The 27,721-nt window shown below is 39.3% G+C and overlaps 3 protein-coding genes across 3 annotated transcripts in view; 1 reads left to right on the top strand and 2 right to left on the bottom strand.

Annotated features, from left to right (window-relative positions):
• LOC100986729 (aldo-keto reductase family 1 member C1) overlaps positions 1-4,176 on the bottom strand; it is an 88,881-nt gene extending 84,705 nt beyond the window's left edge. Inside the window, exon 1 of the mRNA XM_063607231.1 lies at positions 4,125-4,176. The gene's annotated coding sequence lies outside the window, so the exon portion shown is untranslated. The remainder of the gene's footprint in view (positions 1-4,124) is intronic.
• AKR1E2 (aldo-keto reductase family 1 member E2) overlaps positions 1-27,721 on the bottom strand; it is a 130,009-nt gene that overhangs the window by 59,573 nt on the left and 42,715 nt on the right. Inside the window, exons 14-15 of the mRNA XM_003827773.5 lie at positions 20,762-20,855; positions 4,125-4,176 (exon numbers count right to left, since the gene is read on the bottom strand). The gene's annotated coding sequence lies outside the window, so the exon portion shown is untranslated. The remainder of the gene's footprint in view (positions 1-4,124; positions 4,177-20,761; positions 20,856-27,721) is intronic.
• LOC100971300 (aldo-keto reductase family 1 member C15-like) lies at positions 264-18,069 on the top strand. The gene is made up of 8 exons (XM_055092367.1): positions 264-2,168; positions 4,044-4,211; positions 5,848-5,974; positions 6,629-6,705; positions 8,523-8,641; positions 16,480-16,593; positions 17,246-17,411; positions 17,995-18,069. The coding sequence occupies exons 1-8, from the start codon at positions 2,082-2,084 to the stop codon at positions 18,067-18,069; spliced, it is 933 nt and encodes a 310-aa protein (XP_054948342.1). The 5' UTR covers positions 264-2,081.

Raw genomic sequence — 27,721 nt, 5'->3', positions numbered from 1 at the left:
GCAGGAAAGGAAGAAAGGGTAGGAACACCCGCAGAAGTTCAGAGGCATGCCAGGTTTGCTAGGAATCCAGCTGATTACATATTATGGTCTATTCCTGTGCATATTTTAAAACTGATGGGCAAATTGAAAATAAAAATTCAGAGCTTAAATGGTTAACCCGTAACTACAGAGTTAATGAGAGTCTTCTGTAACTATTTATCCTTTATTTCCTTTCCTGCCTGCTTTGTATCTGCTGTTATTAAGCTACTGGTGTTGAGATAAAACTTACTATTTGTATTAATGTCAATTCAAGGTCACTTAGAGATTTGTCTGGTACAATAAGCCTTTAGTTAGACTTATCAAGCAAAAAATAGACAAGATGCAAATTATTAAAATAAAAAATGAAAGAGGAGACACTGCAATCTCTTTTAAAGATAACTCAGATGAAATGACAAATTCCTAGAAAAATATAAAATACTAACACTGAAAAAATGGATAATATAAACAGTTCTATAACAAGTAAAGTGATGTAAATACTAATATATATTTTTATAAATTCACAAAGAAAAGCCCAGATACAGTTGGCATCATGGATGAGTTCTATCAAACATTTAAAAATTAACACTAACTTTCTCAAACTCTTCCAAAAATAGAGGAGGAAAGAACACTTTTAAGGACTCACTTTTAGAGACCAGTATTACCAGATACCAAAGCCAGACAGACATCACAAGAAAAAAAATTACAGAACAAAATCCCTTATGAATACAGCTATAAAAATATAAATAAAATGCCAGCAAATTGAACCCAGTAGCACATAAAAGCATTATATACCATGACCAAGTGAAGCTTATTCCAGGAATGCAATATTGTTTGAACATACAAAAATCAATCAATATAATACATTGTATTAATAGAATGAAGAACAAAACTACATGATCATCTCAACAAATTCAGAAAAAGCATTTTAAAAACTCCAACATCCTTTCATGATTTAAAAAAAACACTCAAAAAACTAGGAATAAAAGAGATTTTATTTTATAAAGAGCAACTATTAAAAAAAAACCCAAACTTCATACTTATTGGTAAAAGACTGAATGCTTTCCTGCTAAGATCAGGAACAACATAAGAATGTCTATTCTTGCCACTGCTATTAAACATTGTACTGGAGGTTCTAGCTAGGAAAATTAGGCAAGGGAAGAAAAGCATCCAGATCGGAAAATCTTTTAGATTTAGAGCTGCCATAACCTATTATTCACAAATCGGATGGTTTAGAACAACAAAAGAGGATTGTATTCTCTTCCAGTTCTGGAGACTTGAGTCAAAAATCCAGTTGTTTATAGGGCCATGCTCCCCATGAAAGCTCTCGGGAAGATGGTTCCCTTGCCTTTGACTAGCTTTTGGTGGCTCCCAGTAGTAGTTGGCATGCCTTGGCTTATAGTTGAATCACTTCAATCTCTGCCTTCATGGTTACATGGCTTTCTTTTCTGTGTGTATTTGTATTCTCTCTTCTTAAGACTTTAGTCATTGACTTTAGAACCCACCTTAATCCATTATGATCTCATATTAACTAATTATATCTGTAAAAACTTTATTTCCATAAAAGGTCATATTCTGAAGTTCTGGGTAAACATGAATTTTAGAGGGACACCAGCCAAGCCATTATAAAAAAGAAATAAAACTATTTCTACCTGCAGATTACATAATCATACCTGTAGAAAATCTTATGGGCTAGTCACATTGGCTCACACCTGTGATCTCAATATTTAGGGAGGCTCAGGTAGGAGGACTGCTTGAGGCCAAGTGTTTGAGACCAGCCTTGTCAACATAGTGAGGCCCCATTTCTATTCTCATAAAAAAGAAAATCCTAAGGAATCTACTAGAATACTATTAGAGCTGATAAACAAGTTCAGTCAAGTTGTGGGATACAAGATCAATATAGATACAAGATACAAGATCAATATAGAGGTCACGCAAGAGGGTGAGACTTCATCTCAAAAGAAAAAATGGTTGTTATAAAAATAGTCATTGCATTTTCTTTTCTCTACAGATTTCTCTTAATAAAGGGAAAAAAAACCTCTGCTTTGCAGGAAAAGTAAAAGAAGATGAGTTTTAACAGACTCCTTTCTGTAAAACTGAATGATGGAAACTTCATGCCTATTCTGGGGTTTGGCACCTCTGCTGCTAGGAAGGTAACCATAATGGCATTGGGGATGGAGGAGTAGCAGGTGGTTCCTGATCAGAATTAGTCACTATGTGAGTTTGGGAAATTCAGGTGGGCCTCACTTTTCTCATTTGTAAGACACTTCTCACCAAGTTAGCCCTTGGTGAGAAGTTAGCCCTTACTCACCACTTTGTGGATTAAGTAAGGGCTTTTCACGTTTTAGTAGTGATATAAACACTTCAGGATCTTGTTAAAAATGCAGATTTGGAGGCTCTATCCCTGAAGGTTCTGATTGAGTAGATCTTGGATGAGGCTGTAAAATTCACATTTATAATAAGCTCCCAAGCGATTTTGATGCTGCTTGTCCAAAACCACACTTGGAGTGGCAGTCCGTCAAGAGAGATGGAAGTGTGCATGCAATTGCTCAGAATTCAGGGGTGGGTAAGTCTGTGGCTGTTACTCTCTCTTGTTGTACAGTTGTAGCCATTTTCACAGTATATTAGAGGAAATAAAACACTATTGACATGATTACCATGTGCCAGAAACTTCACAGTAAACTTTAAAGTTGTGCTTTAATTTTTAGTACCCAAGTCCTCCCTGTTCACCACCAATAAGAGTATCTAGAGAAAGTTCTGTGGCAAAGGAACTTGGGGAAAGAGAGGCAGCCTTAGAGGTAGCTGTGTGGTCTAAGGTGGCCACGGTCTCTGAGAAGCCAGGTTGGTAAGACGGTGCCATCAAAGAGTTATGTAGTACTTGGAAAATTCTCTTCTCTTTGGCTCCATGCATGTTTCTGGATCAAACACTCCAGACCTACAAGGGCACATCTCAGTGGTTCCTGGTGAAGAATGTTATAAAAGTTGTAGGATTGTTTCCCAACACAAGAGAAACATGGTGTGTACCACTGAGGACTACAAAGAAGACTCTCATGAAGTATTGCTTTTGCCATGCCTTGGCTCTTTAACCTGGGGATAGTTTATCTTTACGGACTCAGTTGACTCAACGGTAGATAGAAATGAAACAAATATACCCAAAAGGCATTATAATTACTGAGTGAGGTGTAGGGGGTGCTAATATAAACAGAAAAATTATGGATGACTTAAAGAGTCCAGGCTGGTGGGCCAGGAGAATAAAAAAATATAAGAAAGATGTGAAGGAGAAAGTGTTGCCTAAGAACCAGCAAAGCAACCAAAAGAATAATTAATTATGAGTTTTTTTAAGTGAAAAAACAGTTTTTCTTTTAAAATAATTTTTTATTTTAAAAATAAAATTATTTTAAAATATTTTAAAAGAAAATAGCTTATTTTATTTTAAAAGCTATTTCTTTTAAAATTTTCTTTTAAAATGATTTTTTAAAATGATTCCTATTTTTGTTCTTCCTCAAATGTTGTTTTTCCAAGTTTAGATAGGTAAATTAATAATTTATTGTGTCTAAAGTTATATCTTTATGCGGATAGATAATTATTAGCATTAAATTATTGGATCAAAACCAATTTCATAATCTCTTATAGAGCAAATTAAGTTAGGAATGTAAATCTATAGATTGTGCAAATCTATAGATCATACACATTCTATAAATACATAAATAGAGGTTTAAAGACTGTGACGTGCTCATGAGGACTCAAAAGAGTGTATTGTGAGCATCTTTGCCCAATTTGGCAAGCTTGAACTTATCCATGGTGGGAGTATTTACACTATTGAAACTGGCAAATACTACAAACCAGGATTTCCTCAGAGCTAGCTGTTAAACATTTACCATTGATTTTTACTCAACATTTAGCTTTGCCACCTGTAGCTCTTAGCCCTTAGTAGGGAAAAAAAAAAGGTTCTTTTCAATATCTCTGCTAAGAGAATTGATCATCTGTTCCCGAGTCAAACAAATCTTTATCTCTTTATCCTCTTCCAGGTTGCTATGAGTAATGTAGAAGAAGCCGTCCAGGTAGCAATTGATGTAGGCTACCGCCATATTGACTCAGCTTATACATACCTGAATGAAGAAGCCATCGGGCAGGCCATCCGAAAGAAGATTGCCAACGGCACTGTGAAGAGAAAAGATATATTCTATACCACAAAGGTGATGTATACCAATGCATCTGTTTCTGTGGAGGGCTCACTCTTAGCTGTAGAGCTCCTTGGCAAATTTCTCTTCATTGGTTTAATCTTCATTTACTCAGACCTTGCCTAATGAGAAGTCTGGTTAGGAACGTGGATTCTGTAACGAGACTTTAATATTTGAATCCAGGCTCTGTCACTTTCTAAATGTGTGACCTTCCCTAGTCTATACCAAGTGTAAAAATAAATGAATATGTGCGACCTTGGACAAGCTATTAAAATACTATCCTTCAGTTTCCCAAGTTGTAAAATGGAGACAGTATTATTTATCTCACAGGATTTTAATGAGTGTTACACTTTTAAAAATACATGTAAATCTTGCTGAAAAGTATTTGATACATTTCAGATGCTCAAAAATGCTGTTATTATTATCATATGTTTTAACTCAGAAATGATTTGACCCTTCCTACTCTACTATAGTCAAGTTTTGACAAAGTGACTTAATCTTTCTTAGCTAAAGTATGAGGTAATGTGATTTAGTCAGAAAGTGTAGGCTTTGGAAACAGATGAACTAGGATCAAATTTTAGTTCTTGAATATTCCATTTGACTTGGTGAAATTTCTTAACCAAAAAACAAGTTTTTTAACCTCTCTGAGCCTTCATCGTGACATCTCAACCTATTTTGTGGTCAATAAATGTTTATTTCTCTGAAGATTAAGTTAATGTTTGTAAATGTACTTATGTATTTTTTAAACCCTTGAGCCATTTTCTTCTATTAATAATATTCTTCATATTCACTAGTGTCATATCTAAAACAAGTAAAAGAACTTAGGTGTTTAAGTCAGATAGGAAAAGGAACCCCAAAGCAATTTTTACCCTAGTGTTCACTGAACTGACTACTGCTAGAAAAAACAAAAAACAAAACAAAACAGAAAACATTTAAACATGAGGGGAAGTAGTCCACAGAGACAGCACTTAGGCCCATGCAAGTGAATCCCATGCAAGTTGATAAAAAAGTTTCCTCCTTCCAGCCCAGCATGTGACATTTGACTGCCTTTAGCTGTGCAGTAGCCTTCTCAGTCTCATCTTTTAACTCTCCTTTCGTACTAAATGTGTGACCCTTTGTACAAAACATCGTACGAAACATTGGTTTCCTTAGTTTTAGTCATTTTGATGATTTCTTCCCCTAGATTACTGCTGCTTAGAATGAGGTAACTGAAGCACCCCAAAAAGATTTCCCCTATGGGCCTTTCTTTGGGAAACCTAACCATTTAATACAGTCAAGCCAGAGCCTACTGAATCACCATCACTTCGGGCTCTTGTCTGGCAGGCAATTTCCCAGTCCACTCTCCAGATGTTGTGATTTATTACGTTTGGAGTAGAACCCAGGAATACGTTTTGCACAAGCAAATCAGATTATTCTTCTACATTCTAAAGTTTGAGAATCTCTGCTGAAATTCGCATTTTTTTCCTACATTTATCATCTTCATTCCATACGAAAATCTGCTATGATGATTAAGAACTTATGCATTCACTGGAAGTAACTTGTCTCTTCTCTAAGAGGGTTTGGCTGCTGATGTTTATTTGCCATTTCACTAAGCTCTCTCGAAGACTTTTGAAGAAATAATCCCACACAACTTCTCTTTCAACCATTGCAGGTGTGGGGCACCTTTTCCCGCCCAGAATTGGTCCAAAGAGGCCTTGAAATGTCACTGAAGAAACTTCAGCTGAGCTACATGGATCTTTACCTTTTACATTTCCCAGTACCTTTGCAGGTTAGCTCAAGTTGTTTTACTTTAGTGATCAACATAAATATTACTAACTGAACGCAAGAGAGGAATCAGTTTGTGAGGATGAGAAGATAAATAATACTTTAAGATTCTCTCTTGTGCTTTTTATTTTTCTGAAACTGTTCCAAAGTCAGTTCACAACTCTAGCCCCAGAGTGACAGGAGTTCACTGGTATCCACAGCTTTGCCTCAGTGTTGTGGATGTACTGCCGACATTTTCAAGTTCTTATACCCTGGAGTCTCAAACCCACGTCGCCGACAGTGGAGTTCAGTTGAGGAACAGGAAGTTCGGGGAGGACGAGACTCAGCTTTGAATGCTGACAAGTCATTGGCAAGGGAGAGAGCTCTTTGCAAGGATCCAGGACCAGGGGGCCTGCTGGGCATCATACCACCCTAGAGTCTGCCTAGGATGGGATCCTAGGTGCCTCAGCTTAGTCTTGACACAGACGAGATTTATTGAATCTGTAACGCTCGAAAGCATTTCTAGGACGCATATTTCCTGCATGTACTTCCTTTGCCGTTAGCCTAATTTTACAATTCCGTTCAAGAATAAGGACAGATGGTTATATCAGTCTCAAGGTTTATGGGCCACAAGCTTGGCTGAGGCCAGACAGAGCTTTGTGCAAACTCTCTTTCTTTCCATGTTCCAGCCTGGGAGGAGCTTTTGCCGACGGATGCACAGGGAAAGATCATGTTTGACACAGTGGGTCTCTGCAGCACATGGGAGGTGAGTGCAGCTCCAGTGAGCACAACATCTCTGCACCTTGTGGGGGAGAGGAAAAATGTACAAGGAATTCAGGAAACTGGACCTGGTCTAATTCTGCCCAGTGTTCAGACTGGGGAGAGTCCCGAATGTCTCTCTGCCTCTGTTTTCACATTTCATTCACTTAATCATCCAGCAAGTATGTATTGAGTGCCTACAGCATATCAAGCTCTATTCTTCTTACCCAGGCAACATCAGTGAAGAGAACCAGGGTGCTGGCCCAGGCATGGATAGGTGCTGTGGTAGGTGGAGGTGAGAAATAAAGCTGAGCGCTGGAGTTGGTTTGGGGCACAGACTGGCAATGAAAAACAGAGTGGCAGGGTAGGCCTTTTTGAAAGCAGAGGCGGGTGAATCACGATATCAGGAGATCGAGACCATCCTGGCCAACATGGTGAAACCCCATCTCTACTAAAAATACAAAAATTAGCTGGGTGTGGTGGCGCACGCCTGTAATCGGGAAGCTGAGGCACGAGAATTGCTTGAACCCAGGAGGCGAAGGTTGCAGTGAGCAGAGATCGTGCCACTGCACTCCAGCCTGGTGACAGAGTGAGACTTCATCTCAAAAAAAAAAAAGAGTGACATTTGAGCAAAGACTTGTAGTAGACGCAGGAACTGATTGTGTGGGTATCTGGGGAGAGTGATGCACGCAGAAAGACAAGGCAAAGTTTTTCTTTTGTTTTTATTGTTTTAGATGGAGTCTCACTCTGTCACCCGGGCTGGAGTACAATGGTGTGATCTTGGCTCACTACAAGGTCTGCCTCCTGGGTTCATGCAATTCTCCTGCCCTCAGGCTCCTGAGTAGCTGGGGTTATAGGCACATGTCACCACGCCCAGCTAATTTTTGTATTTTTGGTAGAGATAGGGTTTCACCATGTTGGCCAGGCTGGTCTAGAACCCCTGACCTCAGGTGATCCACCCGCCTCAGCCTCCCAAAGTGCTAGGATTACAGGTGTAAGCCACCGTGCCAGGTCACGGCAACGTTTTTAAGAGGGGAGAGACACTAGCATGTCCAAGAACAGCAAGAGGACATGTGAGACTGGACACTGTGAGTGAGTGGACAGTGCAGGGAATTAGGTCAGAAAGTAGAAGCTGGTGGTTTTGTAGGTGGAAGGCCTGCCTCTCAGGCCACACCTGCTACACTTCCTTGTTGGTACTTGTTTTGCCATTGCTCCATCAAACTTTTCTAGGTATTTACTAAAGACCATGCTGGTCTCTTTAACTCTGTCCTGGCCACTCGCATTCTTTTTTTCTTTTTTTTTTTTTTTTGAGACAGAGTCTAGCTCTGTCACCCAGGCTGGAGTGCAGTGGGACAATCTTGGGTCACTGCAACCTCCACCTTCCGGGTTCAAGAGATTCTCCTGCCTCAGCCTCCTGAGTAGCTGGGATTACAGGTGCCTGCCACCACACCCAGCTAATTTTTGTATTTTTAGTAAGGAGGGGGTGTCACTGCGTTGGCAAGGCTGGTCTCGAACTCCTGACCTCGTGATCCACCTGCCTCTGCCTCTCAAAGTGCTGGGATTATAGGCATGAGCCACCGTGCCTGGCCACACATTCTTTTTTTATTTCATCTTTGTGCCCATTTATTTTACCTGTTTACTTTTCGTTTTTCTCTTACTCAGTCCATTCATGCCTTATTGATTGACATCTGCACTTTGCAAGGCTGTGTCTCTCCCACTGTCTTATACACTCTCCCACCCTTCGCCTACTCCTAGCGTGTGTACGTTTATTATTTGCCTCTAGCCTGCTATACAGATTACTCCTCACAACACCTTCCTCTCCAGGCCCTGGAGAAGTGTAAGGATGCAGGATTGGCCAAGTCCATCAGGGTGTCCAACTTCAACCGCAGGCAGCTGGAAATGATCCTCAACAAGCCAGGGCTCAAGCACAAGCCTGTCTGCACCAGATGAGCCCCAAACATCTGCCGCACCAACTGCTTCCTCTGCTCTTTGGCTTCCTCTATTCTCGATTTGACAAGGCTACTTATGACATGCTTCTCACATGTATTTTACCTTTGAACATGAGATGTTTCAAGGGAAGAGAACACATTCTGAGTTGTTGAAAACAGTGCATGAGGCCATGTCACCTTATCAAAAAAATCTAAGGTTTTTTTTAAATACTAAGAGTATAATCTATTAGGTGTTATAGTAGTTTGTTCTAGAAGTTAGAGCTAGTGAATGACTGACAGCCACTTTTTCTTTTTTGACAGAGTTTTACTCCTGTTGCCAAGGCTGGAGTACAGTGGCACGATCTCGGCTCACTGCAACCTCCGCCTCCCAGGTTCAAGCATGTACCTCAGCCTCATAGCTGGGATTACAGGTACCCGCCACCACGCCCAGCTAATTTTTTGTATTTTTAGTAGAGACAGGGTTTCACCATGTTGGCCAGGCTGGTCTCGATCACCTGACCTCAGGTGATCCACCCGCTTCGGCCTACCAAAGTGCTGAGATTACAGACATGAGCCACTGCGCCCGGCCGACAACCACTTCTTATAACAGAAAAGTTCAGCAAATTTGGAAAACAATTTCAAATCAATTTGTATGTAAAAGAAAATGAATGATTCATTTTTATGTCTGACAACTCCTTTAAGGGCTGTGCCATGAAATAACCATTGAGCCTCTCCAAAATACAAAATCTCTCCCAAACTTATAAAAGGGACTGTTTGGATTCAGACTAGTCTTTTAAAAACAGTCACTTTTCATAAGTTTGGGAGAGATTTGGATTACGTGAGGTTGCCTAACAATGTGAATGCACTGAATGTCACTAAACTAGGCACTTAAAAATCATTGAAATGATAAAGTTTAAGCATGAGATCATCAAAATCAGTTGTGTTGACCTCCTGATTGTGGTGGCTGTGATTATGCTATTAGGAGACTCTCCTTTTTTGTAGGAAATATACATTAAAATATTGAGAGATGATGGGACAACCTGTTAGCAACTTACTCTGTAATAATTCTGTCATTTAAAAAAAAGTTATTCGAACTACTTGTAACAATTCTGTAAGTCTGAGAGTATTTTCAAAGAAAAAACTAAAAATCAATATCAAACTGAACCCCTTGATTTAAAAAAAAGGTAAAATTTATGTTATGGATGTTTAACCACAATAAAAAATATAAAGATGTTTTTAAAGTCTACTCAATAAGATAAAGCCACTTGAATGGGCAACATATAAACTGCAGTATCCTGGAGGATTGTGAAGGAAGTCACATGACTGTAGGAAGAACTGGCAATCTGTCCGTGCTGGGGAAGGCTCACACTTCACCCAGGTGGTCATATCTCTGTGTAAACATCTTACATGCTGACTGAGTAAGGATGATTATCAATTTACAATTGAGTATTAGTAAATCTTCATTTATTTCATCTTTTTGGATAAAAAATACAAATAGGAGTTCTAAAAAGTTTTCTTTTGTGACCCTTAGGAGATTTACCTCCACTTTGGACATAATCAGTTTAGAGAAATAAAAAAAAAGGTTTTGAGTTCAGTAGTTGATGGAGACCCAAAGGGGAACTTGGACATTACCTTGAACTCTAAAGGGTGAAAGGAATTTGGCCAAGTGAAGGCTGATTGGCTGGGAGGGACTTTACATGGCCTAGGAAGCTTGAGCAGAAGTACAACTGGTTAATTATGTGCAGCAAACTGATCATAGTGAGAAATTAGCTCAGGTGAGGGGTTACAGGGTCCAGGTAGGTTTTAAGCCCTGAGTCTAATGAACTACCCTTCCTTCCCATTTAGTGTCCATGACTAAGCAAACACACATGCAACAGTTCCATAGAAAGTTGGTGTGTGCCTGATGACTAACCCAGCCCCTGTAACCCAGTGCAGGACCTTGCCTGCAGGCTGCGTGGGAGAACATGCTTCAAGTGAACCTTAATGAGGTCTCTTGCTTTTCTTTGGATCTCTGTCGATTCCTCTTATCAAATCACTGGAGTCAGGGAACAAAGAGTAAGAAAAATATGCAGCGAAAAGTTCATTTACTAAACTTTTGGTTTCTGGGCTGGTGGATCACAAGCTGGAAAGTCATTACTCACGTCCTCAAATAATGTAAGCAATTCAACAGATGGAAAACTAACAATTAGACTCAACGGAGAATTGAGGTCACAGGGCAAAATGCTGCCTCCAAAACTTGGAGGGATAGGCTGATAGAGACATGATCAGTGTCTTGCAGAAGCCAGGAAGCAAAAACCACAGCTGGGGCCAGTGCTGAGTAGGAAAACCTACACTGTTATTAATGAATTGCTGGGAGCTCAATGTGAACAAGTCTGAGAGAGAAAAGCTCCAGGGACATCCATTCTTATGGAGGCCTCCACGCTTTTGTGAATTTTACCTCTAGAGCCTACCAAGTTTTCTCAGTGAATACCAGAGAAAATTTCCCTCATGCGTCCGGCTGGAGGAGCCCAAAGCAGCCATGTTTTCCTAAAAGGGCCTGACCTCAGCAGAAGATATTTCACTAGAGCCTATGCCTGAGGTTTTACTTGAATCTAACCTGAGGGAAAAGAAATACTCAATTCCAGCTGAAAGAAACAATAAAATCTCCTGGAACTCATAAGTGATTATAGAAAGGTTGCAGTATATGAGGTTAATATACAAAAATCAATTGCTTTTCTATATGTCAGCAATGAAAAAGTGGCGTTTACAATTAAAAACACAATGCCATTTATATTAGCACCATACAAAGAAACATTTTGGTATAAATCTAACAAAGTGGGCTGGGTGCGGTGGCTCATGCCTGTAATCCCAGCACTTTGGGAGACTGAGGCAGGCAGATCCCTTGAGGTCAGGAGTTCAAGACCAGCTTGGCCAACATGGTGAAACCCCATTTCTACTAAAACTACAAAAATTAGCTGAGCATAGTGGCACGTACTTATAATCCCAGCTACTCAGGAGGCTGAGGCAGGAGAATCGCTTGAACCCAGGAAGCAGAGGTTGCAGTGAGCAGAGATCATGCCACTGCACTCCAGCCTGGGCAATAGAGCAAGACTCTGTCTCAAAAAAACAAAACAAAACAAAAAACCAAAGTATGGACAAGATCTATATGAGGAAAACTTCAAAATGCTGAAGAAGAAATCAAAGAAGATTTAAATAAATGAAAAGATACTATATTTAAATGTGTAGGAAGATTCTATATGAATGTGTAAGTTCTTTACAATTTGACCTATAGATTCAATGCAATCCCAATGAAATTACCAGTAAGTTATTTTTGGGAATACCAATGATCTAATCTTAAAGTTCACACTGAAAATTAAGAAACCAAGAATAGCCAAAACAATACTGAAGAACAAAGTCAGATAACTAAAACTACCCATCTTTAAGAGATACTATAAAGACAGTGTGGTATTGGTGAAAGAACAGACAAATAGATCAATGGGACAGAACAGAGAGAGCCCAGAAATAGACCCACACAGATACAGTCATCTGATCTTGACAAAGGAGCAAAGCAATTCAATGGAGAAAATAACCTTTTTGACAAAAGATGCTGGAAATACTGGACATCCACATTCAAACATTTTAAAAAGGAATTAGACACAGACTTTCCATCCTTCATGAAAATTAACTCAAAATGGATCACAGACCTAAATGTAAAATACAAAACTATAAAACTCCTAGAATATATAAATGAAAAACTAGAAAACCTTGGGTATGGTGATATAATACCAAGGGCATGATCCAAGAAAGAAAGAATGGATAAGCTGGATTTCATTAAAGTTAACAAATTCTGCTTTGTGAAAGACACTGCCAAGAGAATGAGGAGACAAACCATTTATGGGAGAAAATATTTGCAAAACATATATCTGATAAAAAATTGATTTCCAAATTATACAAAGAAATCTTAAGACTCAAGGTTAAGAAACCATAAACAACCCAATGTAGAAATGAGCAAAAGATCTGAACAGTTTAACGAAGATATACAGATGGCAAATAATCCAATAAAGTTGCTAAACATCATATATCACTAGACAATCATAAATTAATTACTGCACACTTATTAGAATGGGCAAACTCCAAAACACTGACAACACCAACCACTGGTGAGAATATAGGGAAACTGAAACTCTTCTTAATTGCTGGTGAAAATGATGTAGGATTTTTCTTTTTGGTCACTTTACAAGTCAAAGATCCCCAGCTGGTGATGCCCCACCTGGGCCTCACTCGGCCATGCTGGTGTGCCCTAGCTTGCCTATATTATAGCTTGTACCTGTGTTTGGTGGTTCTTGAGCTCTTGTACCACACCCAAGAAGAATGAGAATATGCTGGACATTGAAGGGTGTGGAGGGAGGAGAAGAATTTCATTAAGCGAGGAAAATGGCTTTCAGCAGAGACGGGATGCAGTGTTGTTCCCCCTACCCAAAGGCAGGAAAGTCCCCCCATGTGGTTGGGTCTGGGGCTTTTATGGACTCAGAAGGGGGAGTGCATGCTGATTGGTTTGTGAGTATGCAAAAAAGGTTAAAGTGAAGATACCACTCAAAGGTGGACATGACAGTGTAGAAAACCAATTAGGAAAGGCTAGGTATATGTGAAATAGGTGAAGGATGGGATCAATCACAGGAAAGTGCGACAAACAGGAAGACAAATTCTCAATCTGGTTTGAGGATTTAACTTGTAGTTTGGCTTTCAAGCTTTAAACTGTGCTGGGGTTGGAGGTGGGATTTCACTGAGGACTCACCCCTATCTGCCTAGGCATTTGGCTGCATCCTGCCACTCTCAAAAATACAAAATGATACAGCCACTTTGGAAGACAGTTTGGCAATTTCTTACAAAACTATACATACTCTCACCACATGATCCAGCAGTCAGCAGTCATGCTTTCTGACATTTGCCTAAATGAGTTGAAAACATATACCCACACATAAACCTGCCCAAGGATGCTTATAGCAGATTTATTCATCGTTGCCAAAACTTTGAAGCAACCAATCTGTCCTTCAGCAGGTAAATGGATAAGCTGTGCTACATCCAAACAATGGAATATTATTCAGCACGAAAAATAAATGGATCTATCAAGCCATAGAGAAACCTTAAATACACATTACTAAGTAAAAGAAGCCAATCTAGAAAGGCTACATACTATCTAATCCAAACTCTATAACATTCTGGAAAATGCAAAACAATGGATACAGTAAAAAGATCAGTGGTTGTCAGGTCAGGGGTTGGGGGAGAAATGGATGAGTAGGTGGAGCACAGGGGATTTTTAGGGGTGTGTAATTATTATTTCATAGACTCTGTAACGGTGATTATCCATTTGTCAAGACCCGTAGAACGTTACCACAAATAATATTCCCTAATGTAAACTATGGACTTTACTTAATAATAATGTATCAATATTGGCTGGTCAATTATAAGAAATATACCACATTATTGTAAGATAATAATTGGGGCGATTGGGGAGAGAGGTATGGAGGTATATATGAGAACTCTGCATTTTTTTTCCTCATTTTTTTCTGTAAACCTAAAACTGCTCAAAATAAAAGATCAGTGGATTCCAGGGACTCAGGGAGAGGGAAGGAGGAATGAATAGGTAAAATACAGAGGTTTTAGGGCAGTGAAACCATATTGTATGATCTAGTAGTGGTGGATACATGTTGCAATGGTTAATATTGAGTGTCAACCTGACTGGATTATAGGATGCAAAGTATTGTTTCTGGGTGTGTCTGTGAGGGTGTTGCCAAGGGAGATTAACACTTGAGTCAATGGACTGGGAAAGTCAGACCCCCCCTCAATCTGAGTGGGCACCATCTAATCAGCTGCCAGCATGCCCAGAACAAAAGCAGGCAGAGAAAAATGGAAGGACTAGAATGTGCTGAGTCTTCTGGCCTCCATCCTTCTCATGTGCTGGATGCTTCCTGGTGTCAAACATCAGACTCCAGGTTCTTCAGCTTTGGGACTCTTGGACCTATACCAGTGGGTTGTCAGGGGTTCTCAGGCCTTCGGCCACAGACTGAAGGCTGCATTATCGGCTTCCCTACTTTTGAGTTGTTGGGACTCAGACTGGCTTCCTTGCTTCTCAGCTTGCAGACGGCCTATTGTGGGACTTCACTTTGTGATCGTGTGAGTCAATGCTCCTTAATAAGCTCCCCTTACATATACATCTATCCTATGAGTTCTGTCCCTCTAGAGAACCCTGACTAATACACATGACATACATTTGTCAAAACCCATAGAATGTACAATGGAGAGTGAACCCTGTGATAATGTATCAATATTGGTTCATCAATTGTAGCAAATGTTTCACACTAATACAACTTAAATAAGAGGAGAGAGTAGGGGTAAGGGTGGGTGGGAGAGGTGATATGGTGAACTCTCTGTGCTTTCCTATCAATGTTTCTCTTAACTTAAACTTAAAACTGCTCTAAAATTGTCTGCTAATTGTATTTTTTAAAGTACACTTGCCCCTTTTGTCTAGTGCTGAGCTGGTCCCTAGACTACCCATCCCATGGTGAAGGCAATGGTCTTGGCTCACATGTCACCCAGACAAGGGAGCAGAAAAAAATGGTTAAAATTCAGTGATGGATCCTGGTTTCTGACTTTCCATGTGCATGGAAGTGAGAAAAATGGAAACGTGGGATTATAGTGCCACTAAATACCTTCTGCAGCACAGAAACCTCTCTCACTAGTAATGTGTAAATGTAATAACACCAGTAACTTTTTTTCTGACTGAAAACAAGTAGCAATTTATTTCCCCTTGATGATAAAAGGGCCAGAAGCCTTTCCAAATCCCTTTCCCCATGGGACAAGATTGGAGCTTCGGGAAGTGTATGGGCACCATAAGTCTGAGTGGGGCCATTTGTTGGGGGAGGTAAGGAGCAAACAAAGATGTCATAATGTCCTGTGCTAGGAAAGAGGAAAACATTCTCATTCCTGCAGCCAAGGAATAATCTGATGAAAAACTGTTTCAAATTGGAGTGATGACTTCTTTGGAGAAATGCTTATGCAAGTTTTTTTTTCCCCCATTTTTCAACTGGGTTATTTGTTTGTTTTTTTGCTATTGCATTGTAGATTTTTACATAGTTTAGATATTAACCCCTTATACCTGTTATTAACAGTATGCATACTTTAAAATATGTTTAAGATAGTTGATCTCATGTCAAGTATTCTTGCAAAAAAAAAAAAAAATCCAAAAACTAAAACCAAAACCACACACAAAAGGACATAAGAAAATGTTTGGAGGTGATGGGCATGTTTAATGCATCGTTTGCAGTGATGATATCACAGGTATATGCCCATGCCCAAATCCATCCAGATGTATCCATTAAGTGTGTGCATGTTTTCATATAACAATTATACATTCATAAAGCCAAAAAATGTTGAGGGATGATTTATTGGCTATCAGGGGTCACAGCAATGAACAAAATGGGAATACTCCTTAAAAATAAAGAATACTGAGATTAAATAACTAAGAAAGGCAGAAATTGCTGCTTGCTATACGTCAACAATAAATGAGCAAGAACCAAAGATGTCACCATGGTTTTCAGTCTGGAAGACTGAAATTCTCTTTTGGCCTTGTGCACAACCTGCCATCTAAGAGCACTGAGTTAATTATTTAATCAATACTGCTATGCCCTCCATGGGCTGTCATCCCAAGTAAAGCCCTTGGGAGCTTCATGCATACAGCTGTGGATGACAATCATGGCTTGGCCTGTATTGCTGGTATTCTAAAAGATGTTTGATACCATGCAATGCAGCACTGCATGTCCCTGGTAAGCTTGGTATTGGTGGTTCCGTAACCTAATTCTCCTGCTTGGCATTCTGCAGGTGGAATATCACCCTTACCTCAACCAAAGCAAACTCCTGGAGTACTGTAAGTCCAAGGACATTGTCATGACTGCATATTCTGCCTTGGGGTCTGACTCAGACAAAGACTGGTAATAATCTTCATAAAGTTATTTTGTTTATTTTTTTTAGGTGGGGGTCTCATTCTGTCATCCAGGCTGGAGTGCAGGGGCACAATCACAGCTTGTTGCAGGCTTGACCTTCCAGGCTTAAGTCAGGATCTTCCCTCCTAGACCTCCTAAGTAGCTGGGACTACATGAGTGCACCACCATGCCTGGCTAATTGTTTACTTTCATTTTTGTAGAGACAGGGTCTCACTACGTTACCCAAGCTAGTCTTGAATTCCTGGGCTCAAGTGATCCTCCCACCTTGGCCTCCCAAAGTGCTGGGATTAGAGGTGTAAGCCACAGTGCCTGGCCTATAAAGTTATTTTAATCATAGATACTGTACCTTCTGAAGTAATCTCTCAATCAGCTGGCAAAATTAAAAATAGACAGCAGGAATAAATTCATCTGTAAACCTTTTACCTAACCCAGACCTACATTATAAGAACTAAATAGAACTGCCACCTTCCATTCCTTTGTCCTTCTTTGGTTATAACAAAAGATGCAAAACAGATATTGAGACAGCCAGAAGGTAATGAGGAAGGTTCTGGAGGATTAGCATCCCTGGCCAAAATAAGCAGCCTGCAAGTAAAATGGATATTCAGCCTCAGACTTGCAGCACCTCTGCCTCTCCTCTCAGGGTGAAAAAAGGAAACCCAGTTCTCCAGGAGGATCCAATACTCAATGCCATTGCTGAAAAGCACAGGCAAACTCCAGCCCAGGTTGCCTTGTGCTACCAGCTGCAGCGCGGGGTGGTGGTCCTGGTGAAGAGCTTCAATGAGAAGAGAATCAAAGAAAACTTCCAGGTACAGGGCATGGTGGTGGCAGCAGGGGATTGACAGAGGCACATCATTTCCCCACGGTATCTGGGTTTTTGCAAAGCTCTCAAGGTGTATTTGGGCAAAGCTTATCTCCTTTTACATTCTATGCATATAAGCATATAAGCACCATATTTAATTGCTTTGTCTCCCCTTGCTGCAAGGGAGAGTGTGATGGTTGGAAAGGACACTAAAGAGAAGGTCAGGAGAGGGTCCTAATCCTGGTTTTTCCCCTATAGTATGGCACTGGGTAAGTCATCCCTTGATTTCTATAGCTGTAAAATAAAGGAATTAGATCACATGAGGTTTGGGCTTAAAATTCTCTAGGATTTCTTTGCTATAATGATGGCTCCCCAATAAAAGTATCTGAGGGAAGATTAACCATGCCAATCTCAACTTTATAAATGGACAAATTCCCATGACATGCCACTGAATGAATCCTTGGTCCATGAAAACTCACTCATAAAACCTACACAAAGTCCTACATGGATTTGTGTGTTTGTGGAGAGGGGAGAAGAGGAACAGCAATTGCCTCAAGGATATTAAATTGATCTTCTCACATTTCTGACAGGTTTTTGACTTCCAGCTGACACCAGAGGACAAGAAAACCACAGATGGCTTGAACAAGAATATACGCTATTTGTAAATGTCTATGTAAGTAGCTTGTTTCGTTGTTGACACTAGGGAGCAGGACAGTGGGGGAATTCCGTTCATTTCAGCCCACAGAAGGCAGGGTTTGTTGCTTAGGAAAGCTGTTGGAAAACATTTTTTCTTCAGACTTCATATCAGACATTTTTTTTTCTCCAAGGCTCATAGCTCTGCCCAGACAAGAGTGTGAGCAGAACTCAATATAGACGGAAGCTCCCCGTTTAAGACTGGGCTCTCCTGGCTCCACACTGCCTCTGTGTGTGCCTCATCACTAGGCTTCCCTCCAATCTACATGCTAATAATTCCATGGTTTCTATCTCTAACCTAGACATTTTTCTTGGTCTCTTATAGCCCACTGATTTTCTTTTAAATTAAAATTCCCTAGAGATAGTTCTATTTATTCCCACAGTTCAAACTTAATACACTTAAAATTAAAGCCTTCAATGTTTTCTCTATATATACTCTTCATGGTAATACTACACACATCACCATTATGGCACAAACCTCATCCCCTACATCTAAATAACCACCTAGTCCTGTTGATTCTGTATTTCAACATTTCTCATGTTGATTCTAAATTTCAACATTTCTCATGTTTCTCTAATTTCCATCACAAAGCCCACCCCCTCTGATTCAGGTTTTGAACCTGAATCAGCTCTCTTGCAAGGCTGGCCACAGGGGTGGATCTTCAGCTGTGGTTTCTGAACAATGTTCAGAACTTTGCTCAGGTCTGGGGGGGTTTTCAATAGTAAAGAGTAAGCAGGTTCGGAAAATCAAGAAGGAAAAAGGGAACAGGCTGAGTATCAAGCAAATGGAGGTGATAATGAAAATCCAATGGCAGGAAAAAAGTTATTTCCAAAGATAGACTTTTAATGGCCCTTCAAACTTTTAGACTCTATGATTCTCAGAAGGCTGTAGAGAAAAATCTGTAAGCTATTTTTTTTTTCTGTTCAGTGACATTTAGTACATACATGTATGTAAACATCTCCAAACACGGGAAGAGCAAGCAATCCAGTAGCTCCTGGACAGACTCCCATCCTCCCCTGCCAACCAGCCCCTTAACTCCCTTGAGGCTAACATGGTCTTTGTCACTGTTAGTTCAGTCACTACAGGAGCCTAAAATTCCTGGTTCCCAAATAGCTCTGTGTACACCACCTCAACATGTTTTCACTGTGCTTTCTGAAACTCCTACTCAACCACTGGCAAAACCGTTTTATCTTTGTTGTCTTCTCTAAATGTTCTTTTCACCTTTTCCCAATAGCTGAAATCCCATTTCTCTTGGTAGCACTGATTCCTGTCAGCCCTCTCCAGTTGGGGCTGTTATCCTTCCCAAGACCTTAGTAGTGCTAAGCCTGAATATTGAGTAGGAACTCTCTTTCTAAAAGCATTCAGCTCTGGACTTTGTGTCATCAGATGAACCCAGCACTACCCCTGTCCTTTGCAGTCATCAGGGCTGCATTCCCAGGTCTTCTCTCATCCACCGAAGATTTTAGTTCCTAGTTTTCATCCTCTCCAACAGTAGACCTGTCATAATTTCTTTTGATTTCAACACTACAGAGACAGTCCTTGTAATAGTCTGATCTTTCAGTTTTGTGACTTTCCTCTTCCAACGTGTTTATCCTTCAGTCTAACTCAGCCTATCAACCTAATGGTCTCATTCTAGACCTTGTCATTACGAGTTACTATAACCATGCCTGGATGTCAATTCTAAATTCTTACACTATACTCATCACCTCCTACATGTCCCGCTCCTTCTCTACATGGCCAACTTCAACAATCCTTTGATTACCACATGAGCTATAATTCACTGACCGTACCACCTTTTCACTGTTACTTGACCCTCTAATGTGCCCTCTGTCCTTCTTTGCCTACTTAAATTATGGGGTCAATCAATATACCAACATCCTTGTAAATACCCTCAACCCTTGCCATTTCTTCTAATGTTCTTTGCTGGTTTCTCTGCATTAGCTTGACCTCTCAGTTTTGGAGTGACTTAGAGCTCAACCTAGACCTCTTCTCCTTTCTCTATCTACTTTAACATCATTGTTGATTTCATCTAGTCTCATGCTTCAAATATCATCTAAATATAGATTCCCCAAATCATATCCAGCCCAGTTCAAGGCTCTGCAGCAAGGTTTGTATATGTGTCTACTTGCCTCTACTTGGATATCTACTATGCATCTCCAACTTATCATGTCTGTAACTGGGCTCATACTGGTATCTGCAATCCCTTCCCCAATACACACAGACACACAGACACAGACAGACACACACACACACACACACACACACACACACACACACACACCCACCCCACACTCATACCGATATCTTTATGATAAAGTAACTGGCTCCTGGTAGTGCTCCCTCTTCTGTACTTCAGCCCCAGGCATAGTAGCCACAGTGAACAGGTTAAAAAGGGTGTACACAGGAACTCCTCAATATGTGGGAGACTGCCATCTCACTCAGAGTTGAGACCAAATTCCTTACACAGACCTGCAAGGGCCAATAGACACTCCCTCCCTTAACTCTCTGTGTCCCTGTCCTGCTATTCTCCCCACTCTTGACTCCAATGGAGCACCAGTGACCTCCATGCTGTTCCTGACTGTATTAGTCCATTTTTACACTGCTGATAAAGACATACTCAAGACTGGGCAATTTACAAAAGAAGAGAGGTTTAATGGACTTACAGTTCCAAGTGTCTGGGGAAGCCTCACAATCATGACAGAAGGCAAGGAGAAACAAGTCGCGTCTTACATGGATGGCAGCAGGCAAAAAGAGAGCCTGTGTAGAGAAACTCCTGTTGTTAAAACCATCAGATCTCGTGAGACTCATTCACTATCACAAGAACAGCGCAGGAAAAACCCACCCTCATAATTCAACCACCTCCCACTGGGTTCCTCCAACGACACATGGGAATTGTGGGAGTTACAATTCAAGATGAGATTTGGGTGGGGACACAGCCAAACCACATCACTGACATATGTCAGGCCTGTCTTAGGGCCTTTCCACTGGCCATTCCCCCTGCCCAGAAAGCTCTTTCCCCATAGAGCAGGATTGCTCACTCCTTTACATCCTTCAGGTCTTCACTCATGTATCACTCGATGATGCCTTCTCTGTCACTTATCTAAAAATGCAACTCATCCTAGAAGAGCCTTTCTCTCTATTCTGATTTATTTTTGTGCTTGACACATATCCCTAACTTACACACCATATATTTTACTAGTTTATTTAGCTTATTTTATCTTTACCACATTAGAGTGTTAGATTCTAAGGGCAGGGTTTTTGTTTTGTTTTTGTTCTTAAACTAGTCTCTCCCTGGGTACTCAATACATATTGGTTGAATAAATAACATAATAAAATGAGAAACAGGGTAGGGGTAACAGAGAGTGGAGATGCAGGCAGGAACCCCTAACAATAAATATCAGTAATATTAATCAACAATAACTATTCAATGACTTGGCATTTTCTATGTCAAAAATTATTACTTCATATACAGAAAGAATTTGTATCCCCCTTGCTAAAATGGAACTACCCCATTGAAGTGACTTCATCTTCTAACCACTGTATCTCTCTCTAGGTATAATATAAAATTTTCTCCCAAGAAAAGTCATAGACAAATCATTTCTGAATGTTTGACATACATTGAACAGTAATAATTTTATCACCTTCCTCATTATCACCTTAAAATATTTATTAACTTTATATATTAAATCAGACTAAGCATTGTTTTAAAAAAGAGAGAATTTGTTTCTGCCCTCCTGGAGGTTCAAAATATAAACACAAATAGTTTATCTCCTCAAGCTGTAGAATGACATATTGCAAAAATGGAATGCACTGGTATATTTGCAAATGTGTGCCCACGTGTGTAGGTATATTTATTTTCCACAGTGTATTCAAAACAGCATCATGCAATAGTATGTTATTATCATAAAACTAGTTGGGTTTGTACTTAACTCACAAAGAAAACTGTGTTAATTGTAGGCTCACACCAGTTTAACAGAACTCTGTCTTTATGAGCCCAGAAACAATGAATTGACTAAGACTTTCCCTTTCCTTTTCAGCTTTTCTCATCACCCAGATTATCCATTTCTTGATGAATATAAAGAAAAGAGTCTGTGGTTGTTCCAGAGTTTATTGATTTGGGTTGAGATGAATAGAGAATATCTCATGGATGGGAAGTTTTCTTGTTTATTCCAGATTGATTAGCCTGCTCAGTCACAAGTTGGCCTAAGACCCCGGCTCAGAAAATAAAAGTATCTAAACCTAGTTTTCTCTTGATTCCCGCCCCCACCCCACCCCCACAACTGCCAAAATAAAGATGTATTTGAAATAACCTAATCTGCTGCAGCCTTCGCATTTGCTTTTTTGTTTCTTTCCCATCTCACTGAGGCTAAAATGCTGACATCCCTGGAAGGGGTGATCACAATGGATGTGAATCTCTCAAAAAAATGCTAATAATTTGGTATACCTTCAAATTTGCAAAATCTACTTTTTTTACTTGTTTGTAGTTCTTGAGCATTTTTTCTTTTCTGTGAATTATCCACACTATACAAATATATTAGATATTATAAATGAATGTAAAACTTAATATATAACACCCAAAATGTCCAGGTTTTAATTTTAAAAGTTACTTATCATACCAAGAACAAGGATGGTCTCAAGTTGAATAAATAAAGATAAGCAACAGATGGTACACCCAGATGATCAAGATATTATAATTATCTGACCAAGATTTTAAAGCAACCATTGTAAAAATGTTTCAACAAACAATTATAAACACACTTGCAACAAATGAAAAAACAAAAAGTTTCAACAAAAAATTAGAAAGTTTTAGAAAAGAAATAGAAGATAAATGAATAACCAGATTTGGAAATTTTAGAACTGAAAAACACAATACACAAAATTAAAATTTTAATCAATGGAATCAATAGCATAACATAAGAAATAGAGGAGATAATTACTGATCTGGAAGATAAAGCAATATAAATCATCCAAGAGGAGCAACAGGGAGAAAAGAGACAGAAGAAAAGGAACAGAGCTTCAAGGACTTGTAGAACTATAACAAAAGACTTAACGTTCATGCCATCAAATCCTGAAAAGAAAGGAAGCAAAGGGTGGGCTGGAAAAGTGCTTAGAGAAATAATGGCTACTTTAACTGCTGAAAGCTTTTCAAATTTAGAAATACACATAAACCTACAGAGTAAGAAGATAAGTGATCTTCAAACAATATAAACCAAAAGAAATGCACACCAAGACACATCATAATTAAATGCATGAAAACTAAAAGAAAAGCTTGTGAAAAAGCAAGAGAAAAATGTCACCTAACCTACAGAAAAAAAAAGAATTCAAATAATTGTGAATTTATCATCAAACAACCATGGAGGCAAGTAACAATAATTTTCAAATGCTGAAAGAAAATAATTTTCAATCCAGAATCTTGCATCCAGCAAAAATATCTTTCAAAATAAAAGAGACATCAAGGCATTTGCAGAAGAAGGTAAAATAAAAGATTTTTTTTCCAGAAGACCTAACCTAAAATAACGGCTAAAGTAAGTTCTCTAAACAGAAAGAAAATGGAAAAAAAAATAGAACCTTGTAACATCAGGAAGAAAAAAAGAACAAATACGCAAGCAAAAATATGGGTAAACGCAGTAGATTGTTCTTGCCCTCTTGAGTTTTCTAAATGATGTTTGGCAATTGAAACAAAAACTAAATGTCTTATATGGTTTTAAATGGATGTGGTAGAAATATGTAATGAAATTCTATTATAAATGGGGGAGGGTAAAGGAACATGAAGGGAGGTAAGGATTTTGTACTTCTTTCAAAGTGATAAGATAATGATACCAATACACTGTGATAATTGTGTGTATGTAATGTAATACCAATAGCAACCAATGCTATACAAAGAGAAACACCAAAAAATGCTATGTATTAATCAAATTGCATCCAACAGGATCTAACTGGGATTTATAGAGCATTCTACCTAACAATAGCACAAAACAGATTCTTTTCAAATTCCCAAATCGCATAATCAAGCAGACCATATTCTGGCCATAAAACAAACCACAACATCTAGAAAATAACCAAAATTATAAAAACCTGAACAAATAGAAATTAATTGAAATTATACGGAGTATGTTATCCAACGAAAAATGAATCAAATTAGAAACCAAAAACAGAACAGTAACATGAAAGTCACCAAACTCTTGGAAATTACACAACACACTTCTAAATAATCCACGGGTAAAACAGGAAGTCTTGAGCGAAATAAAAAAGTACATTGAACTGAATGAAAATAAAAACGCAACATATCAAATTGTGTAGAACACAGCTAAAGTAGTGCCAAGAGGAGGGTTTATAGAAAAAAGGGGAAAAGTCTTAAATCAACTATCTAAGCTCTTATCTCAAGAACCTAGAAAAGGTAGAGCAAAATAACCCAAAGCAAGCAGAACTATGGAAATAATAAATAGAGGAGCTGAAATCAATGAAATTGAAAAGAAAAAAACAGAGAAAAAAAATGAAGCAAAGAATTGGTTGTTTGAAAAGATAAAGTTCAAGCAAGCTTCTAGCAAGACTGACATAAAAAAAGAGAGAAAATATAGACTACCAACATAAGGAATGCAACAGGGAATTATGCTATAGATCCTGTAGAAATAAACAGGATGGTAATGGGGTACTACAAACAACTCCACACATACACTTCACAAGTTATATAATGGACCAATTCCCCTGAAAAATACCCAAGCTACCACAACTCACCCAACATAAAATAGATCATTTGAATAGCCCTATTACTAAATTGAGTTTATAATTTTAAAACTCCCAAATAGAAGTCTCCATGTCCAATTTCACTGGGGATTGCTTATAAATGTTTATAGAAGAATAAACACCAATTCTATACAATCGCTTCAGAAAACAAAAGAGGAGGGAACACTTCCCAGTTCATTTTACAGAGCTAGCATTACCCCAATATGAAAATGAGACAAAAACGGAAAGGAAGAAAGAAATAAAACTAAGAACAATATCTCTCAAAAATATAGATGTGAACATCCTCAACAAAATATTAGCAAATAGAATTTAAAAAAATATAAAAAGAATTATACACAAAAACCAAGTATAGCTTATATCAAGGATACAGGGCTGGTTCAATGTTCAAAAATCAGTTAATATAATCCATCATACTAAAAAACTAAAGAAGAAAGTCACATGATCATATCAATTGATGTAGTGAAAGCATTTGACAAAATTTAACATCCATCCATAATTAAAACTTTCAGAAAATAGGACTACAGGATAACTTTCTAAACTTGATAAAGAACATCTGCAATAACCTACAGCTAAGCTGAATTCTTTGTCCCTAAGACTGGGAAAAAAGCAAGAATGTCCACTCTCAGCACTCTTTTTAAACACAGTGCTAAAAGTTTTAGCCAATACAGTAAGACAAGAAAAGTAGATAAAAGGCATACATATCACAAGAAAGAAAACTGTTTCCATTTGCAGGTGATGTGACTGACTACATAGAAAATTCCAAGGGCTTATGTCAGCAAGATAACTGACTAGAGGTTCCTACACTTCTCCCCACCCACAAAAACAGACCAAAGCGATGAAGAAACAACTACATTTTGACCAGAGCAACTAAAGGAGAGCTGTAGAGTCTTTAGATAATGGATGAGAGAAACTCTGTGGAGCAAAGAGACTCAGGATGGCCATATAGAGAAAGGAATAAAACACGCTGCCTCTGCCACTCTGTCATCCAGTCAGGATCAGCTCAGAACCAGGAAGAACTTCTCTCTGTGGGAAAAAAGTAAGCAACAGGAACCCAGAAGCTGGCATTGCCACCACAGACCGCTGTAGTCTTTGATAGTGGAGAATCTTACAGTATTTACAGGACTGACCCCAGTTTAGGAAGCTGCCTGGAGTTTATACAGCTGCATTACTCCATAGAAAGAGCCCACATTATTTCCCAAACCCCCAACGATCCAGTCTCCTACTAAGCTGCACCATCTTAAAACTGGAGCCATTATTAGAGTGTGCCTGCTCTGGGGGCAGTATATGTATCACAGTGAGGTTTCAAGAGTCACCAAAATAGGAAAGCTGCAAACTTGAAATGCTCCAAGGTTTTCGTTACAAAGATAAGAAAGACGGACCCTGAGGACGCTGCCTCTCACTTTGACAAAGCCCAGACAATGAGTCACATCAAGTAACACATGGCTTGGAAAAGGAAGGAAAAACACTGGAAGGCCAACGCTGTTCTTATCACTGCTACACAGAGTTGAAAGCAATGCTAGAACTGTGGGTTAAAAAGAAACTAGTCAAGTTCTTCAATGGATGAATGGCGTTATCTTTGCCATGCAATCCTACTCAGCAATGAAAATAAACTGACTATTGGCACATCCAACACCTTGGCTGAATGGCAAGGTAATTGCGGTGACAGAGGAATGCCAGTCCAAAAAAGTTACATAGTATGTAATTCCACTTATACTGAATTTGTAAAATAACAAAATTATAGGAATGAAGAACATACTAGTTGCCAGGGGTTAAGGAGGCAGCAGAGGCAGAAGACAGCTGAGTGCAATTAGAAAATGGTGACAGGGAGGGCCCTCATGGTGACGGAAATGTTTTGTACCTTGACTGTGGAGATGGAAACGTGAATGTGTGAAAAATTGTACAACAGTGAACACACACACAGACACCAAGGAATGCAACCAAAACTGGAGAAGTCTAAGACAATATCAATATCAATATCCTGGTTGTGAATCCACCTTTGCAAAATTATGACTGAGACAGTGAAACAGATCTAACTTAACTGACTCCATCTTGCTTCTAACCCCCAAGTTGTCCTTGTTCATTCCTGAGGGTAGGTTGAACTAACTTTGGGAGTAACTTAGTTTATAGTTTAAACAAAGACGGTAACAGCCCTTTCCCACAGCAGACCTCCTTCTTGCCTGGGGACTAGATTTGCCTTTGTAGGATTAACATTAGCCACAAGACTAGAAATTATGGTTGAGGAGTCATGCAGCTGGAGGCTACAAGATTCTGACCCTCCGTAAACTGCTCCTAAGTGCCTGGGTATTTTGCAGACCCTGCACTTGATGGATCAGCTGGCCCCACTCAGATCAGTAAACTGACTCATCTGATATTGTGGCCCCCACCCAGGAAATGACCGAGCACAAGAAGGCAGCTTTGACTCCCTGTGATTTCATCTCTAATTACTCAGCACTCCTGGCTCACTGGCTTCCCCCCACCCGCCAAGTTATCCTTAAAAACTCTGCTCCCGGAGCCTGCAGTGAGCCGAGATGGCGCCACTGCACTCCAGCCTGGGCGACAGCGAGACTCTATCTCAAACAAAAACAAAAACAAAAACAAAAACAAAAACAAAACTCTGCTCTCTGAATGCTCCGAGAGACTGATTTGAGTAATAATAAAACACCGGTCTCCTGCACAGCTGGCTCTGCGTGAATTACTCATTCTCTATTGCAATTTCCCTGTCTTGATGAATTGGCTCCGCCTAGGCAGCAAGCAAGGTGAACCCCTTGGGCAGCTACATTTGTGATAACTTACTATATAGGTTTGCAAGATGGTAACATTCAGGGAATCTGAATAAAGGGCAGACTCTGAATTATTTTTTGCAACTTCCTGTGTATCTA

This window comes from Pan paniscus, chromosome 8 (assembly GCF_029289425.2).
Source record: "Pan paniscus chromosome 8, NHGRI_mPanPan1-v2.0_pri, whole genome shotgun sequence".
Classification (NCBI taxonomy): domain Eukaryota; kingdom Metazoa; phylum Chordata; class Mammalia; order Primates; family Hominidae; genus Pan; species Pan paniscus.
This window is presented reverse-complemented; position numbering and strand designations above follow the sequence as displayed.

What these genes read in the sequence shown, in the direction of transcription:
- LOC100971300 (XM_055092367.1), top strand. Translation starts at nt 2,082, where the DNA reads ATGAGTTTTAACAGACTCCTTTCTGTAAAACTGAATGATGGAAACTTC. An exon ending in AAGCACAAGCCTGTCTGCAC is followed by an intron (nt 8,642 to 16,479) that starts CAGATGAGCCCC and finishes GCTTGGCATTCT; the next exon opens with GCAGGTGGAATATCACCCTT. An exon ending in GAATCAAAGAAAACTTCCAG is followed by an intron (nt 17,412 to 17,994) that starts GTACAGGGCATG and finishes CATTTCTGACAG; the next exon opens with GTTTTTGACTTCCAGCTGAC.